Below are 18,532 nucleotides of genomic sequence, written 5' to 3' on the forward strand. Positions count from 1 at the left end.
TTGTTTCTAGGACTTTTCAATGGGAAATAGTCCTCACATATTGTTTAATACACTGGTCTGATATCTTGGTTTTATCGTAAAATAAATAAATTAGACTTAAGATATATAGGATTTCTCAAATGTGTTTGTTAGAGACATCTGATTAAATTGCAAAGTTTAAATGCTAGTTATTAAATAACATTGAAGTCTAAGTTTAATGCTAAGTTTAAGTCAAAGTTTAAATGCTAATTATTAAATAACATTGAATAAATTTAAGTCTTAACTCCTTAAATTCCAGGGGGTAACATACTTAAATGTTATTGGTGTTTTCATAGATTGGTGAATCAAAAGGGTTTAAAATTGCTTTGTGTCATCACTAATAACAAGGTAACTAAGAGTTAAGTCCTAAAAGGTACAATTTTATATACAAAGGGCTCCAAAAGTTTCAACTGTGTTTCAATTAGAGTACTATAAACAACAAACAACAAAGTGTTAAATATTGTTAAAATGGAGTGATTTAACTAAATTCAGAAATTGCATTAGAGTTGTTTCAGGATGCAAACAACAAAGGGTCAACAGATAGGAAAGAAAAAATAAAAGGTTCTACATATGGAAATATATTTAGTGAAAAACAATGTTTCTGGGTAAGAAAATGCTTATGTGGTAAACATGAGGGTCTAAGTAAGTGTTAAGACAGTCTGTGTGTAAGTAAAGGGCAAATTTCAACAAGTTTGCATGTAACTAAGTTGGTTATATATAAGCTTATCAGTTAAAGCTAGTTAAGATTTTTCCTAAGGTCAAATACTAATGTACTGATATAAACCAAAAGTTTAATCTATATGTTAAAATGACAAGGATTTCTTAGAAACACTAATTTACTCTTAACATCATGTCTGTTAAGTTTTCTTCTTTAGACAAATTACTCTTGAAAATTTGGGTTATACAGTTATGGTTAAACAAAAATTGTTAGAGTATTATACTACATTACAGAGTCTAAAGTTTTCTTTAAAAAACTAAATTTGATAAATATAAAGTTATTAAGGTAATTGAAATGGTTATTATTTGTATATTAAATGTGTTCATTTCTTCCAGGTATACAAGTCTACAGCAGAAATTTATCAAGCTGCTCCTCTCCAAATTAAACTTGCCTGTAATTGTAATTTTAAACTTATAAAGAGTAAATTTTATTGGGGATTTGTTTCTTTTAATGCTCTATTATAGGACTTATTATCAATAGGCTATATGTAAAATTTGTTACTTTTTCCACTAAGATAAAAATTTTCAAATGAAATTTATTTTCTAAAATTAGTGAGAGTTTGATTTCTTTAAAAGTTAATATCAAGAAACATAAAAAACATTTTGTCACTTTTCCACACAAATGGAAATTTAAGAGCTTTCTCAGCCTTTCTTTGATTTGTGTTTTGGTTATAATGTTAAATTGTGTTGACTAATGCTCATATAGACTCAGGAAACAATGTATGTAAACTTAAAATGATATTTAAGGAAGTCAAAATCACCATCAGAATTAGAACACTTAAGATTTGTGAGGGGACATGCCTTACCTCAGATAAGGCTCTGCCTCCCACCTAAAAACAAGTTAGAGTGACTCCAAAATAAGCCAGTTTTCAGCTTATTTACAGTTATAGTCAGGTCAGGAAAGGGAGGAACTACCATAAAAAAAATGCATTCAAAGGAGAAACCAAGCCAAGTTAAAAGCCAAAAATAAGCCCAAATGACTGGGAACACAAATCATATCTCAGTAATAACCCTCAACATTAATGACCTAAACTCATCAATCAAAAGACATAGACTGGCATAATGGATTAAAAAGAAATCCCTAACAATATGCTGCCTTCAAGAGACTCGTGTCATAAAAAAAGACATGCATAGACTAAAGGTGAAAGGATGAGGAAAAACCTACCATGCAGATGGATTCAGTAAAAAAAAAAGTGGGGGTTTTCATCCTTATTTCAGATAAAATGGACTTCGAGCCAAAGTTAGAAGGGATAAAGAAGGACATTTCATACTACTTAAGGGAACCATAAATCAGGAAGACATAACGAACGTAAATATTTATGCCCCAAACAGTGGTGCATCCATGTTTGGATGTACCATCAAACAAATCCTTTTCAATTTCAGGAATCAAATAGACCAAAACACAATAATTCTGGGTGACTGGATAGATCTTCCAAACATAAACCAAAGAAACAATAGAACTCAATAACGGAATCAATAACCTAGACTTAATAGACATATATAGAATATTCCATCCATCAATGAGTGAATTCACTTTCTTCACAGCAGCACATGGAATCTTCTCTAAAATAGACCATAGGTTATGCCATAAAGCAGCCCTTAGTAAATGCAAAAAAAAAATAGAGTTACTGCCTTGCGTTCTATCAGATCATAATGGAATGAAATTAGAAATCAATGACAAAATAAAAAACAGAAATTACTCCAACACCTGGAGAGTAAACAATATGCTATTAAATGAAATATGAATAACAGAAAATATCAGGGAGGAGATAAAAATTTCTTAGAGGTAAATGCGAATGATGAAACAACATATCAAAATCTCTGGGACACTATGAAAGTAGTACTAAGAGGAAAATTTATTGAATGGAGCACATTCAAGAAAAGAATAAAAAGTCAATAACTTAGTGACCTCACATTACAGCTCAAAGTCCTAGAAAAAGAAGAACAGAATAACAGCAAAAGCAGTAGAAGACAGGAAATAATTAAAATCAGAGCTGAAATCAATGAAATTGAATTAAAAAATTCAAAAAATCAACATAACAAAAAGTTGTTTCTTTGAAAAGTAAGCAATATAGACAAGCACTTAACCACACTAACAAAGAAAAGGAGAGAGAAAACTCAAATTACTAAAATTCGTGATGAAAAAGGAAATATCCTTCAAAAATCTGTATTTCAATAAAATAGAAACTACCAAAGACATTGACAAATTTCTAGAGGCATATGCTCCTCCCAAACTGAACCAGGAGGACATACACAATGTAAACTGAACAATATCAAGCAATGAAATAGAAGAAATCATCAAAAGCCTACCATCCAAGAAAAGCCCAGAACCTGATGGATTCTCAGCCAAGTTCTATAAGACCTTCAAAGAACTCATTCAAATACTTCTCAAAGTATTCCAGGAAATAGAAAAGGAGGGAGCCCTACCAAACTCATTCTATGAAGCTAATATCACCCTTATACCCAAACCAGGCAAAGATACATCAAGTAAAGAAAATTTTAGGCGAATATTCTTGATGGATATAGATGCAAAGATCGTTAGCAAAATACTGGCAAACTGTATCCAAAAACATATTAAGAAAAATGTGCACCACGATCAAGTGGGGTTCATCCCTAAAATGCAAGGATGGTTTAACATCTGTAAATCAATAAACACTATCCATCATGTCAATAGATTTAAGGATAAGAATCATATGGCTATTTCAATTGATGCAGAAAAAGCATTCCACAAAATACAACAAACCTTCATGCTTAAAACACTAGAAAAATTAGGGATAGTAGGAACATACCTGAACATAGTAAAGGTTATTTATGCTAAGCCCATGGCCAACATCATTCTTAATGGAGAAAAACTGAAACCATTCCGTTTAAAAACAGGAACAAGACAGAGATGTCCTCTTTCACCACTTCTATTCGATATTGTCCTTGAAATACTAACCAGAGCAATTAGATTAAAAAAATTAAAGGGATATGAATAGGAAAAGAGGAACTTAAGCTGTCACTATTTGCTGATGACATGATTCTATATTTAAAGGATCCAAAAAACTCCTCCAGAAAACTTCTAGACTTCATGAATGAATTCAGCAGAATACCAGCAAAACAAAATCAACATGCATAAATCTAAAGCATGTTTATACACAAGTTATGAAACATCTGAAAGGAAAATGAGGAAAACAACTCCATTTGCAATAGCCTCAAAAAAATAAAATACTTGGGAATCAATCTAACCAAGGAGGTAAAAGATCTCTACAATGAAAACTACAAAACATTGAAGAAAGAAATTGAGGAAGACCTTAGAAGATGGAAAGATCATCCATGTTCTTGGATAGGCAGAATTAATGTTGTCAAAATGGCCATACTTCCAAAGGCACTAAACAGATTTAATGCAACTCCAATTAAAATTCCTATGACAGCGGGGCCGGCGCGCGGCGCGGGGTGAGTGGCGATGGCGGCTGCGGGCAGGGGGCGGCGGGCGGCGGGCGGTGGCAGGGCCCGAGCCTCGCGCGCCCGCGGGCGGGCGCGGCCTCCTTCAGCTGGCGTTTCCGGGTCTCGGTAGGCGTGAATCCGATGGAGCCGCCCGGGGGAGGCGAGCAGCCGCCGCAGCAGCCCTGGGGGAGGCTTCTCCGCCTGGGCGCCGAGGAGAGCGAGCCGCACGTCCTCCTGTGGAAGCGCGAGTGGACCATCGGGCGGAGGAGAGGTTGTGACCTCTCATTCCCTAGCAATAAACTGGTCTCTGGAGATCACTGTAAAATACTTGTGGATGAGAAGTCTGGCCAGGCAACACTGGAAGATACCAGCACCAATGGAACAGTGATCAATAAGCTGAAGGTTGTTAAGAAGCAGACTTGTCCTCTACAGACTAGGGATGTCATTTACTTGGTGTACAGGAAGAATGAGCCTGAACACAATGTGCCATACCTCTACGAATCTCTACGTGAAAAGCAAGGCATGACACAAGAATCCTTTGAAGCCAATAAAGAAAATGTGTTCCATGTGACCAAAGATTCCTCAGGTCCAGGGCGGGGTGATGACCCCCAGGTCCCACCAGCGTCGCCCACCACTCAGGCATGCTTGGAGGAACCACAGCCATCAACACCGACATCAGACCTCTTCCCCAGGGCCTCCACCTCTTCCACAGAGACGGCTGCTGTAGGGCGAGAGCATGCCTTCAACTCTGGGGCCGGGGGGTACAGGCTTCTCCGTAAAAGGATATGGTCCATCTGTGGGAAATGGTGAACTCTCCAGCCCTGCTTCAGCTCCCCCAGACAGAGAGGGAGCACAGTTTTCTTTGCTGGAACCCCAGAACCAGGAGAATTTGGAACCCGTGAAAAAGAAAATAAAAGCAGGTGAGGTGCTTGACCTGAACGTGCAGCAGTTGGTTGCAGACCAGGGTAGAAACACCCAAACCTCCCGTGAGGATGTCAGAGCTGCTGCTGTGAAGCCGGACAAGTTGGAGGAGACGCTCACGTGCATCATCCGCCAGGACCTGCTGCATGACTGTGTGAGCCTGCAGCCCTGCATGCACACGTTCTGCGCGGCTTGCTACTCCGGCTGGATGTGTTCCTCCCTCTGCCCTATCTGCCGCTGTCCAGTGGAGCGGATCTGTAAGAACCACATCCTCAACAACCTTGTGGAAGCGTACCTCATCCAGCACCCAGACAAGAGTCGCAGTGAAGAAGACGTGCGAAGTATGGATGCCAGGAACAAAATCACCCAGGACATGCTGCAGCCCAAAGTCAAGAGGTCTTTTTCTGATGAAGAGGGAAGTTCAGAGGACCTGTTGGAGCTGTCAGATGTTGACAGCGAGTCCTCAGACGTCAGTCAGCCATACATCGTGTGCAGACAGTGCCCCGAGTACAGAAGGTAAGTGGTGCAGCCCCTTCCCTGCACAGCACCCGACAGTGAGCCGGGGGCCCAGCAGGCCCTTAGTGGGGATGCACCATCAGCATCTGCCAGCTTCACAGCAGCAACCCAGGATTATGTGTGCCCTCTACAAGGAAGCCACGCCATCTGCATCTGCTGCTTCCAGCCCATGCCTGACCGAAGAGCAGAGCGGGAGCAGGACCCAAGAGTGGCCCCTCAGCAGTGTTCAGTCTGCCTGCAGCCCTTCTGCCACCTGTACTGGGGCTGTACCCGCACCGGTTGCTTTGGCTGCCTTGCCCCTTTCTGTGAGCTCAACTTGGGGGACAAGTGTCCGGATGGAGTGCTGAACAGCAACATCTATGAGTCAGACATCCTGAAGAATTATCTGGCAACCAGGGGTCTGACATGGAAAAACATGTTGACAGAGAGTCTTGTGGCTCTCCAGCGAGGAGTGTTTTTACTGTCTGATTACAGAATCACTGGGAACACTGTACTATGTTATTGCTGTGGCCTGCGCAGCTTCTGGGAGCTGACCTATCAGTATCGGCAGAACATTCCTGCTTCTGAGCTGCCGGTGGCTGTAGCATCCCGTCCTGATTGTTACTGGGGCCGTAACTGCCGCACTCAGGTGAAAGCTCACCATGCGATGAAATTCAATCACATCTGTGAGCAGACAAGGTTCAAGAACTGAACATCAAGGGGACACACGGGCAGTTTGGAGTGCTGGAGGCAGGGACACTGCGGTTAAGAATTCTGAATACCCAACATTTTAAGGGCATTTTTACAGTTTCCCCTAAGCAGTGCTGGGTCTGGTCAGATTCTGTTGTGTGGCTTTTTCTTTTATGGAATTTTACCCCCAAGCAGTCTCTGTCCACCGCCATCCTCCTGGTGAGTGGTGGGAGCAAATGGCTGAGGCCTCCTGCCAGAGCACAGCTGCCCCTCCCGTGGAGGTGGGGTAGTCCGGTTTTGCTCTTTTTGTACCTTTTCCATAACTGCAGTTAAATGGAAATCTCTTTTCAGGAAAAGTTTCATGGGAAAAAGAGAAGTTTAATCAGAAGCATTCTGTTTAAGGAAAGGGAGAGTAAATTTACAGCCTACAGGATGTACAGAATATGACACTGTTGAGAAAACCACACCTTTTATATATTTTTAATGGGTTTGGTGCTTATCTTCTAATAAGATTAAAATATCACAAACTGTAGCACAAATAATATAATTTGCAAATTTACTAAAATCGGGGATAGTATGATATCTAAAAGAATGAGCATATGTTTCTGTTTGTTGAAACAATCATCAGATTCCACAACAGCTAACCCTGGACAAGAATGTCAGGTTCAGCTCCTTACTAAAATGTGTGAGTTGCATCCGTTGTCCCCAGAGCAGGGCTGGCAGGTCCTTTTGTGGAGTGAGGGTAAGGTTGCCAGCCCTACTGCATTCCCTCTGCAGCTGGGTGGGGCGTGGGGCCACTGCTTCCTAATCTCTTTCCTCCTCTGTTAGGTTTGCCATGTCATCTGGAATAATACTTGAAATTTTGGTTTTTGTTTAAAAAAGGAAAAAGTTTTTTATCTTTTGTTGAAATCACCTGTTAAGTTTGTTCACAAACTGGTAACTTTTTACTTCTTCTCAGGAATACAATTTTCAACTGTTGTCTTGCTCTTGAAACAAATTGAGAGGCAGCACTCTGTATTTGTGGGAGAAAGTTCTCTTTTTTGATTCTAATAAACAAGCTGTGTTTGTTAAAAAAAATTCCTATGACATTTCTCATGGAAACAGAAAAAGCAATCATGAAATTCATTTAGAAGAACAAAAGACCCAGAATAGCCAAAGTAATACTGGGCAGGAAGAGTGATGCTTGAGGTATCACTATACCAGATCTTAATCTGTACTATAGGGCAATAGTAACAAAAATGGTATGGTATTGGCACCAAAATAGACAGGTAAACCAATGGTACACGTTAGAAGACACAGAGACATACCCACATAAGTACAGTAATCTCATACTCGACAATGGTGCCAAAAAGTTACAATGGAGAAAAGATAGCCTCTTCAACAAATGGTGCTGGGAAAACTGGAAATCCATATGCAGTAAAATGAAATTAAACCCCTATCTCTCACACTGTACAAAACTCAATTCAAAATGCATCAAGGATCTAGGAATTAGATCTGAGACCCTTCACCAAGTAGAAGAAAAAGTAGGCCCAAATCTCCATCGTGTTGGCTTAAGATCAGACTTTCTTACAGGACCCCCATAGTGGGGGTCAGTAAAGAATCAATAAATGGGATAGATTCAAACTAAAAAGTTTTTTTCTCAACACAGAAAACTATTAACAATGTGAAAAGAGAGCCTACAGAGTGGGAGAAAATCTTTTCCACACATACTTCATACACAGCACTAATCTCCAAAGTTTATAAAGAACTTAAAAAATTTTACACCCAAAATATAAAGAATCCAATCAATAAATGGCCTAAGGAAATGGGCATACACTTCACAAAAGAAGATATACAGGTGATCAACAAATATATGAAAAAATACTCAGCATCCCTGGTAATTAGAGAAATGCAAATTAAACCCCCCCTGAGATTTTATCTAACTCCAATTAGAATGACTATTATCAAGAACACAAGCAATAATAAGTGTTGGCATGAATTTGGAGCAAAAGGCACATTCATATATTGCTGTTGGAGTTGCAAATTGCTACAGCCACTCTGGAAAGCAGTATTGTGATTCCTCAGAATGTTTGGAATGGACCCACCATTTGATCCAGCTATCCCTGGGTTTATACCCAAAGGACTTAAAATCAGCATGCTACAGTGATGCAGTCACATCAATGTTCATAGCAGCTCAATTCTCAATAGTTAGATTGTGGAACCAACCTAGATGCTCTTCAATTGATGAATGGATAAAGAAACTGTGGTATATATACACAATGGAATATTATTCAGCCATAAAGAACAATACAATTATGACATTTGCTGGTAAATGGATGAAGTTGGAAAATATAATGCTATGTGAAATAAGCCAAGCCCCAAAAACCAAAGGTTGATTTTTTTCTCTGATAATTGCATGACAATATATAACAATGGGGGGTAGCAGGGAGAAGAGAAAAATGAGGAAACTTTGGAAGGTGTAGAGGAAAAGGGGGTGGGAGGGGGTGGAGATCAAAAAACAGTAGAATGAAACAGTATTACCCTATATATATGTATGCTTACATGAATGGTGTGAATATACAGTGTGTACAACCATAGAAATAAAAAGTTGTGCCCCATTTGTGTACAATGAATCAAAGTGTGTCTGTAAAAATTTTTAAAAAATATTTTAAAAAATAAAGTTATAGTCAGAGGATTGGTTCTTGTTGGGGAATTACTGTGATCTCAAAAGGGGATATATTGTAGAGCCAAAATTCTCAGCCAAAATTCAAGATAGCTATTATACAAGCTGAAAGTATTTTTACTCTTGCTAATTTTATTTTGTAAAACTGTTACTGGTTAATGTTTGTAGAGGTACTGCTTCAACAACGTAGGTAACTTGTGATAATAAGCCATCACCTACAGAACAGATAGTATGTAATAGTAAATTCCAGTACTAATACAGACTCCAGTTAAGAAAAAATGATAAATAACTGTAAAGTTATAGACACTGATGTTAAAGCCCACTACTCTTATTTTATGACTGGTGAGACTGGCTTCCTCAATATTTAAGTTCAAACTTAGAGATTGCATTAAATACAGAGGTCAAGAAAAACCAATATTTGGCTCTTGCCTTCAAAGTCAGCCTGAATCTAGGGAACAAGAGGACTTCTCTGTGGGGCTTTGCAACTCTGGGTCACACGAACTCCCAATCAAGGAAATTGATGAGACCACGGGAGGAGGTAAAGTCAATCAGTGCACTTGCTGCAGAGTAGGGTCATTGGAAAAGGGAGACATCCCTGATGCTTCCAAGGGAAGCCATCTCATCAAGGAGACCCTATCTAGCAAATGGCACTAATGGACCTATGAAGCTGCTCTCAATATCCCCATGAGTAACCCCTGTGGGAGTTCAGTGACTCTTAACAATACAGGAACAAGTCAATTTGATAAGATTTATCATAAACATCTAGAAAAACAGTTAAAATCAAAACATTCTTGGGCATTTAAAAGAAACAATAGTTAAATGTATCTTATAAAATACACTTGTGTTAGACCACTAGAATAAGTAAAGTTCAGATATTACAGAAAAGCAATCCTTAGGCAAATGTCCCTGATAACTATCAAGAGAAACTGCCAGAGTCAGAAATTTTTTCATCAGTTTAAGGCTTACAGACCTTCCTAAGCTATACAGGTAGGCTTAATTTATGTTTGCTAGTATGATTAGCCACAAGTAACTGAAATATAGAAATCTCTACTAAACACAGGTTATACCAATAAAAGGATATTTTACAAAATCAGATGACACAAGTATTTTAGTTATATTTTCTGGGGACATCAATGACATTAAGAGTTAAATGTGGTGTTTACCTATCTGATAACTTGGACAATGTTAACAATGATAACAAGGCCACATAAAGACCATGTTCTCTCCAGCCTTTGTTAGGCCTTTTTATGGGAACAATTTCTCAGTTGTTCCACCTCCTAGTGAGGGATTATTGACTTCTGTCATCTTCATGACATGTTCCAGATGCTGCAACATTTATTTTGTATTAATCTCATTTCAATACTCATGTCTTTTGTTTCTCTTTCATAGAAGCACCCACTGGCAGATGATTTTGCAACCTGCTCTTCCTCAAACAGACTTGTACCATGGACCCCTCCATTGACTCAGTTTCTAAAAGGGAATTCCAAACTGCTTGCCCCAAGTTGCCCCCTTACAGCTCAAAGGAGACAGAGCAGTCATCACTCCCTTTCCTTACACCAGTAAAGAGTTTCTAAAGCAAAAGGGGTAAATGAAGCCAGAATCATGGACAGGCAGTTAGTGTAGAAATAGGGGATCAAGTCAAATGGAGGAAATGGAGGCCAAGAAACCATCTGCCTCTGGAAGTTGGAGACTGCCCCTGCCCCTGGGAGAATGGAAGGTCAAGGATCTGCAGAGCCCATTGATTACCAGACTTACCTGACTGAATCACTTTTCCCTTCCCCTGCCCATTCGCTTCTCACTTTATGCATCTTCCTGCACAACCAGGCCTAGTCACATAGACAGGAAGGGGAGACAAGGGGGAAAGAACTGGAGAACAAAAGAGACCTTAACCTATAAAGGATGTAGGGTGTGCTCACTTCTTGGGACTTTAGAACATCAGCCATGGCCCCCTTCTCCCTCCTGGGAAAAGTCTTATGTTATTACCTTTAAATAGAACCTGCTTAATATGCTAAATCCTACTATAATGTTAGGATTACCCTGCATACTCTTTCTTCTAAAACTTACAGTTATAAAATGTTTGTGGTCCACTTTCAACAAAATAATCACAAGGTTTCAGGTCAATCAAGTCCTCCTGAAGGAATTCCTTGTCCAAATTAATAAAAATGGGGGAAATGGGAGAAATCCTAGTTCTTGGCTGGCAGCAGTGAATGTCCCAAGTGTGTAAGGAAAACTTGCAGGGAGGAGCGTTCCGCCTTTCCTATCTAGGAAAGAATAAAACTGCCCCAAGTTGACTCAGTGTTATCAAGGGAACTTGTATAGGAACTTGGTGGTCTGATCCCCCATAGCACATTGTTATTGGGCTAGAAGCCTATAAAATGTATGGTTGTTCCCACAATTATTGAGTTTGCAGGCTGCTCACCACGGACCTGCTTCCACCCAACTCCCCAAGTCTGGGGATCTTGAATCCACATCCTTACCAACTTTAGAGCTAGCCTGGCACAACTACACTAGGTGTCTATGGAGAGAGTTCTTTCTACCAATGAAATTTGCCTAGAAACTTCAAAAAGAAAGAAAAAAGGTATTTGCTTTCGTGAAGGGGCAAGTTGAAGAAACTGCTCAACTCAGTCAATTCTAAAGAGAACTGTGCAAAAGCAACTATTTAAAAGCAATTCATATTATTTGAATTGGACCAGTGCTTTTTCCTTCCATTTAGTATTTACCTAACAGTTTAAAAAGCACTCATTACACAGATAAACATAAAAATATGTACTCATACATATTTTCATGAATTTTATATAGTTATGTATACTACATAAATAATATGAAATACCAGTATATATGTGTACATACATAATATATATATTGTATAATAAAACACAAGTATGTATTTTTTACATTTGTTTGTATGGTGATCATCTGATTGAGGTATCTTGGTTTATAGCAGACAGTATCAGTGTATTTTTGTAAAACTGGTATCATTAAATATCTAAACTCTACTTGGTATGGATTATAAATTGCACTGTTTCCTCATTTTGGGAAACTAATCACCTCATACTAGATTTTACTTAGTTTCACTTTGGTACATTTAAGGGTGTAATTAAACTTTGTTTTTCTGGTTGACATAAATGTGTTGAAGGATAATTTTAGGGATTCATCAGGAAAATCAGTTATATACATTTATATATAGTAATTATCTTACTTTTATTACTTTATTTCTCATGAAAAAGTATTTCATAAATAATTAAAAAAATTAAAAAATTAAGAATCTTATTTACAAAAGTATGGAAATAAAAGTGGCAAGATTTTATAACTTACTGATAACATAAACTATGATTATGATTCAATGAAATCTTATTATATTTCAGCCAAATGAATTTTTATGTGTTAACAAACATTTGTGTTTATCAGAATGACCAAATTTCAAGGACTTCCTGTGCATAATAATTAAGGACTAATTTTATTAGTCCAGTGAATCACTCATTTTAAATATATGTGTTGATTCACATTTTAAGACTAGAATTTATCAAACAACTTCATTAATTCAAATTATATGCAATTATATGAAATTATTCTGTGTTTTGTTTTGTTTTTCTCTGTGGAAAAAACATTATAGACTTTTATTCATTTTCAATTTATTTAATCACAACAAAGCTTTTAATATTAATTTAGTCAAATTGTGCAGATTATTGCTTAAATCACACTTGTCATGTTATACACAGTACAAAATCAAGTTTTTGTGTTTATAATTAAGAACTTATCTTTTATATTTAAGGTCTACTAAAACTTTCTACATTCCCTATCATTAACACTATCTGTCTAAAATGTAAATTTATCCAGTGTAAAATTAATTTTAAAAGTTTACAAGCAGCAGAAATCCTAGTAAAAATAAAGTGGATGCACCTACAATATTGATAAAAGTACATCATTGTTAGAGTCAGTGACAAATTGAAATGAAAGAAAATAGGGAATTTAATGAGAATGTGTTTTTCCATACTAACAAAAGCATTTATTGAATGTTGCCATTTTCATTAATAACTTCTAAAAGTTTTTTTTTATGATCAATTGGGTAATTTTTGGAGCATCACATGTAGTAGATAGAGACACTGTTTTATTTTACATTTTCAAGATGAGTAACTCACTTCATATTGACAGAAGTAAAATATAGATTATTAGATTTGAATACAGTTAGAAAATTAGTTGTATAGTTACTAAACCTAGCCAGGTCAGAAATGAATATTGTCAAGAAAGTCACTTATTTGAATATATATCTTTGTGACTTTCTCTAAGTCAAATATATTTGTATTGTCAGTAGAATTGCTTACATACCTTTTTTATTTCATTAAAGATCTCTAAAACTATATCCAAATTTTAAAATTCACTTGGGTTCTTATAAAATTACTTAAATTGAGAAATAATTACTTAAATTATATGATCAAACTACGTTATGTAAGAACACAGAAAATGCTACATATGTTCCATCTGTTTTTTCCAATATCCTACAAATTGAGGACATTCTGTTACACCATAGAATCTTGTGGTGCATATCTCACTATTACAAGACCCACACACTCCATAAATTAGGTCTATTGCACAATAATATTAACTTTATTTGCTATAAGGTAGGCTATTTGATTTCTTGCACACTAATTTTGGCAGAACTGAAAGCAGAAGAAGCCTCTCTCCTGGTCTTCCAAAAGGATGGACTCAAAGAAGAGATTATCCTAGTGCCCTACCTGCTCCTTGAAGGCACATGAAAAGTGTCTCTGAGAAAAAATAAGCTGAGTAGAATGTGCTTTGGGAATGAGAGAGAGAAATTTGACTTTCTTCACTACAAGCTGTAAAAACTTGTCTCTTTCTCTTGTCCAGAGTTGTGGAAGTTTCTCAGAGTATAAAGTTTTGAGATATTTATAGGAAGCCAGAGTCCTTGCAGTCTGCTGATTCTCACACTTAAAATTCCAGTGTTCCATATTTGGAATGTGAATACAAAATCCCTGAGGGCATTGGACTAATAAGGATGGAGCAAATCGCTTTCAACAACAAAAATATGGTTCCCGGAACAAAAGTGGAATGCCAAATACCTTGGATGTTTACAAAATCTAAGGTGAGCCATCAAGGTAGTGTTGCCAAAGGAACAATAAATAATTAAATTTGAGTTTAGAGTCAGCTTGGAAAGAGAAATTGGAAAGCAATATCAAGGTGATTTTATAAAAATTGAAGTTAAATGGTGTTTTCAGCTGAGTCAGTTTGAAATGCACTTCCTTTGTAATTGTAAGAAACATAAATGGATTGATGTTTTCTGAAATATAAGTTATAGTCTAAAGTTGAGGACAGAATCTGTAACTGATATGGCAATATCTTTAGAGTCTGGCTCTTGTCCATCAGTTTTATTCTACCACCTCATTAGAATATCATTTTGTCTTCAAACAAGCTCTTTTTCTTCTATTCATTTTCTTTTTCCATGTCACCTGTTCTTGCCCCCTTTATATAATAATATTCCTATTTTTTCTTTCTTTCAAAAAATTCTGCCAACATTCCTGTAGTTATCCATTTAAATTGCTGCAAAAGAATTTCAGCTTGATTCAGCTCATCTTTTTTGAGAAAAATCTTGGTCCTAGGTTTTGTGTCACTAAACAATATGTGTTTTCAAAGGTGCTGTCAAAGGAACCCAAATCTGTTTGATCACTGAGAGTAAGAGATTTACATGGTTCAAACACTTATTCATGTACATAAACAAGCAAACGAATAATCATTAAAATTTTGTGTCAGGTGTGTGTATAGGCAATAAAATAGTAAAGCAAAACCAAAATATTTTAATTCCTCCATGAAGCATAAATTAGAAACCCAAAAAGTCATATAAAATAAATATATTTAAATTTATATGGTAGGGGTTACAGAAAAATACTTGATAAAGTACAGGCATTATGATTGTAAATAGGGTAGAAAGGAAAATATTTATTGGAAAGCTAATAATTATAGGAATAAATAATTATAGGAAGCAAGCAAGCAAGTCATGGAAATACAAGGCAGAAAAGGCTTCAAGGAAGAGGGAAGATGAATATACAATTTTCTGATAGAACATTGCCAATGTTCAGAAAACAGAAGTCCTTTGTGGCTAAAGGAAGCTGAACTTTTGTGTGGTACACAAGATCAATATTTTGTCAACTATCATGGGCTTTTTGTTGTGCTTTTAATCTAAGTCATATAAACAACAATTGGGATAACTTTTATTAGAGGAATCAAATAATTTGTGCTTGGTTTTAGTAGATTTCTACTATAAATACTCTACTGTAAATAAAATCCATGGATTCTAGATACAAAAGGTAAAAGAATTCTGTTGATTGCAGCAATTTAGGTGGGAGATTGAGTGACTAGGTCAGAACAATTAGAAGTTGTTAAAAATGTTTGGAAGTCATATTTTGCTGATGATTATATACACATATCATGTCAAAGAAAGAAGATACTAAAAGATTCCCTTAAGGATGATGTTGGCCCCTGCAATTGGTAGATAAGTGTTGCTATGAACTTCAGTGGCAGAGACTTGAGAGAAGCATGTTTGAAGGCAAAATTATCAGAAAACCCAGTTTTAGTCAGTGTATATTTCAAAAATTCAAATGGATGTTTAAGAGGGTTTCCATTTAGACTTCAAATAGTAGGTTCATGTAGGGAATAGAAATTTGGAAGCAATTTTTATATGAATTCAGTTTAAGGTCACACAGACTGAAAGTGCACAAAAGGAAGACCAGGCCACAAAGCGAAGAGGCCCAGTGACATTGTAGACCTGCATGAGCAGAGAGCACCAGATTGTGGACTTCTTCTCAGAAGAATAAGAGTAGGGTGCATACAGACACATCACAGGCCAATGTTCTTCATAGCATTAGATTATTATTCTCTTATCCCTGTTTATCTCTGTTGAAATACTGCATAGATACTTTCAGAATCATCATTTAGCTCAAATAAAACCCTAGAAAAGAGATGACCTGTGATTTCTCTTATACATCTTCCCATTATGTTTGGGTCCATTCATCCCATGGATCTTCTTAATATCTACTGAAATATCATTTAACAGTCCTTGTTCTTTCTTTCTATTCTCCCCAAAATGTAATTTAGAATTCACCTCTTTCCATAAAGGGTCTTAAATCTTTCATTTCCAGTACATTCATCTCTACCAAAAAAAACCTAATTATCCCCAATGGTTTTATAATGATAACTTGCTGATTCATCCTTACCTTCATGACTGGTGATCCCTTCAAAATGACTTCACTTCCCTTCTTTATCTTCTCTTTACCACTGTTCCATTGTTTTCTCATTGTTGACTTTCATGGAATGATAAAACAGTATGATTTTTTGTGAAACGTGCTTTCATTTTCAGATCCCTTCTACTGCTACCACTTTAATGAAGATTCTTTTACCTCAGTTTCTATTTTCCATATGTCAATCTTCATACCTGTCTTGGCAGTCACTGGTGGTAACAGCCAAAGAAACCGCAGACTGCAGTGTGCTGTCATGCACCACATTGCATGCACATTGCATGCACATTGTTTTATTCTTCTCCACACGTGCTTCCCCTCTCAAATCCCTCAATACACAGGACTCCCATCAGTAGCAGCATTTTCCACACACAGTTCCTTACCAGCTAGATCACTGACTAAATCACAATGGTATAACTTGACTTCCCCAGAAATTATTTTAATCTATATTTAAATCATTTTGAATATTTCATAAGATGCATAAATATCCTAGGAAATTGGGACTGAAAATGTTTATTCTAAATCTTACTCATAGATTTTATATTCGTATGTTTTTAGCTTAAGCTTTAATTTCATCTAATTGTTCAACATTTCCTTATACACTAGAAATATTATCAAATATATTCCCTGAATATTTTCCAGGAAGCAGAACATACCATACTTTAGAATACTTAGGGTACTACTTATTAAAATGGCTTGAGTAATAAAGAAACAAAATATTATTTCTATTGCTTCTTTCACATAGGGTTACTATGCATTTATTTAACTAAATATTGAATTAATAATGGAAGCATACACATGACATTCAAGGTGGCATTTTGGGGAAACTAACTTTGTAAAATAGTCTAGAAAATGTGGCTGTATGACATGGTCAAATGACAGGAGACTTAATCTTTTTGGCAAATGAAATATTTCATCATGTTAGCAATATAAAAAACTCTGAAGACTTCTACTCACAGAAATCTAACATGGTTTAGTCCATGTTCTGAGCCTGTATAATTAAAGAAATCCTTCAAAAATCTATACTCATTGGCTTTCTCAAAATAGTAAAACAACCTTCACCAATGCTAGTTAAGTTTGTAAATAAATTAATGTTTGCTTATGTGAATTTTGTTAATTCTAAAGTGTGATTCTATAATGTTTAGCATGTACAATATATTCAATTTGGTTTAGTTATTAACATCTTTAAAACCTTCTCCCTTCCAGACAAAAATATTGTACAGAATATATGAAATAATAAATCAACTAAGTGACTAAAATCCTCAGACCTGATTTTCAAATATCCTGTTATATATTGTATTTTTAAGGATAACAGGACAGATGCTACTAATTGGCCCATTATTTTCATGAATATACATAAACATATGTTGTATTATATTCATTATTACACAGTGGAATATTTAATTTTGAATTCATACATTAAAATTTCTCTACTTTTTGTAAAATGTTGTATTAATATACAAAAGATTCTTAATATTTCAATTACCAATTTCATCAGTAAATAAATTTTTTAAAATTATATTTATATATAATATAAATCAGGTATATATACATACACACACACACACACATATACATTTTTTTTGTGGGGATACTGATGATTGAAACCAGGGGTGCTTAATCACTGACCCATATCCCCAGAACTCTTTTAAATTTCGAGATAGTGACTTGCTACATTACTTAGGGTCTTACTAAGTTGCTGAGGTGAGCTTGAAACTTTTGATCCTCCTGCCTCAGCCTCCTGAGCCATTTGAATTACAGGTATGTACCACAGAAATAATATATTTTAAAAATTAAAATTTCTGCCTGCATGCATTAATATGACCCATTTAGATTTTTGAAAGTTTACAAATGAGTATGTGTAACTAGATTTTCACATATTTTCAGATACAAGAGTAGATGTACACTCTCCTTCAGGAGTAAAAGCAAAAAAAAAATGTGTATTAAGGAAGAGTGTGGATTATTTAATTGAGAAAAGAATACAGAGACATTTTAGATACAGGAATTGCAGGTGTAATTTCATTGGGGCATGAAACAGAATTATGGATTCAGGCAACTAAATTTAATTTCATATTGCTGATATAAGGGATTGTCCTCATATCCACCATTTTGGAGCTTAAACTGACCATTCCAGGTGTGAAATTATGAGGGTATCTGGGCACGGTTAAGAACCTCACTCTATTATAGGTTTTGGAGAGCAATTAATGGATATGCATGGAATTCCTATTGATCAATTTACATTTTGTGTGATTTGGGGTGTAGGAAGGTAATTTGAGGTGAATACTACAATAGTTTAAATTAAGGCTGTGTATACAGTGATGAGAAGGAGAGAATAAACTATGAGTACATAAAGTTG

General features: G+C 36.1%; 2 protein-coding genes across 2 annotated transcripts in view; one reads left to right on the forward strand and one right to left on the reverse strand.

Annotated features, from left to right (window-relative positions):
* The window catches only part of LOC306646623 (zinc finger protein 610-like), an 827,359-nt gene that overhangs the window by 521,414 nt on the left and 287,413 nt on the right, over positions 1-18,532 (reverse strand). The gene's annotated exons all lie outside the window — the stretch shown is intronic.
* LOC306646975 (E3 ubiquitin-protein ligase CHFR-like) lies at positions 4,155-7,337 on the forward strand. The gene is given in 4 exon segments (XM_079115912.1): positions 4,155-4,170; positions 4,292-4,917; positions 4,919-5,599; positions 5,603-7,337. Coding segments are annotated over 3 exon segments (1,983 nt in total). The 5' UTR covers positions 4,155-4,170; positions 4,292-4,302; the 3' UTR covers positions 6,290-7,337.

The sequence above is a fragment of the Sciurus vulgaris genome (genome assembly GCF_902686455.1).
Source record: "Sciurus vulgaris genome assembly, chromosome: 16".
NCBI lineage: Eukaryota > Metazoa > Chordata > Mammalia > Rodentia > Sciuridae > Sciurus > Sciurus vulgaris.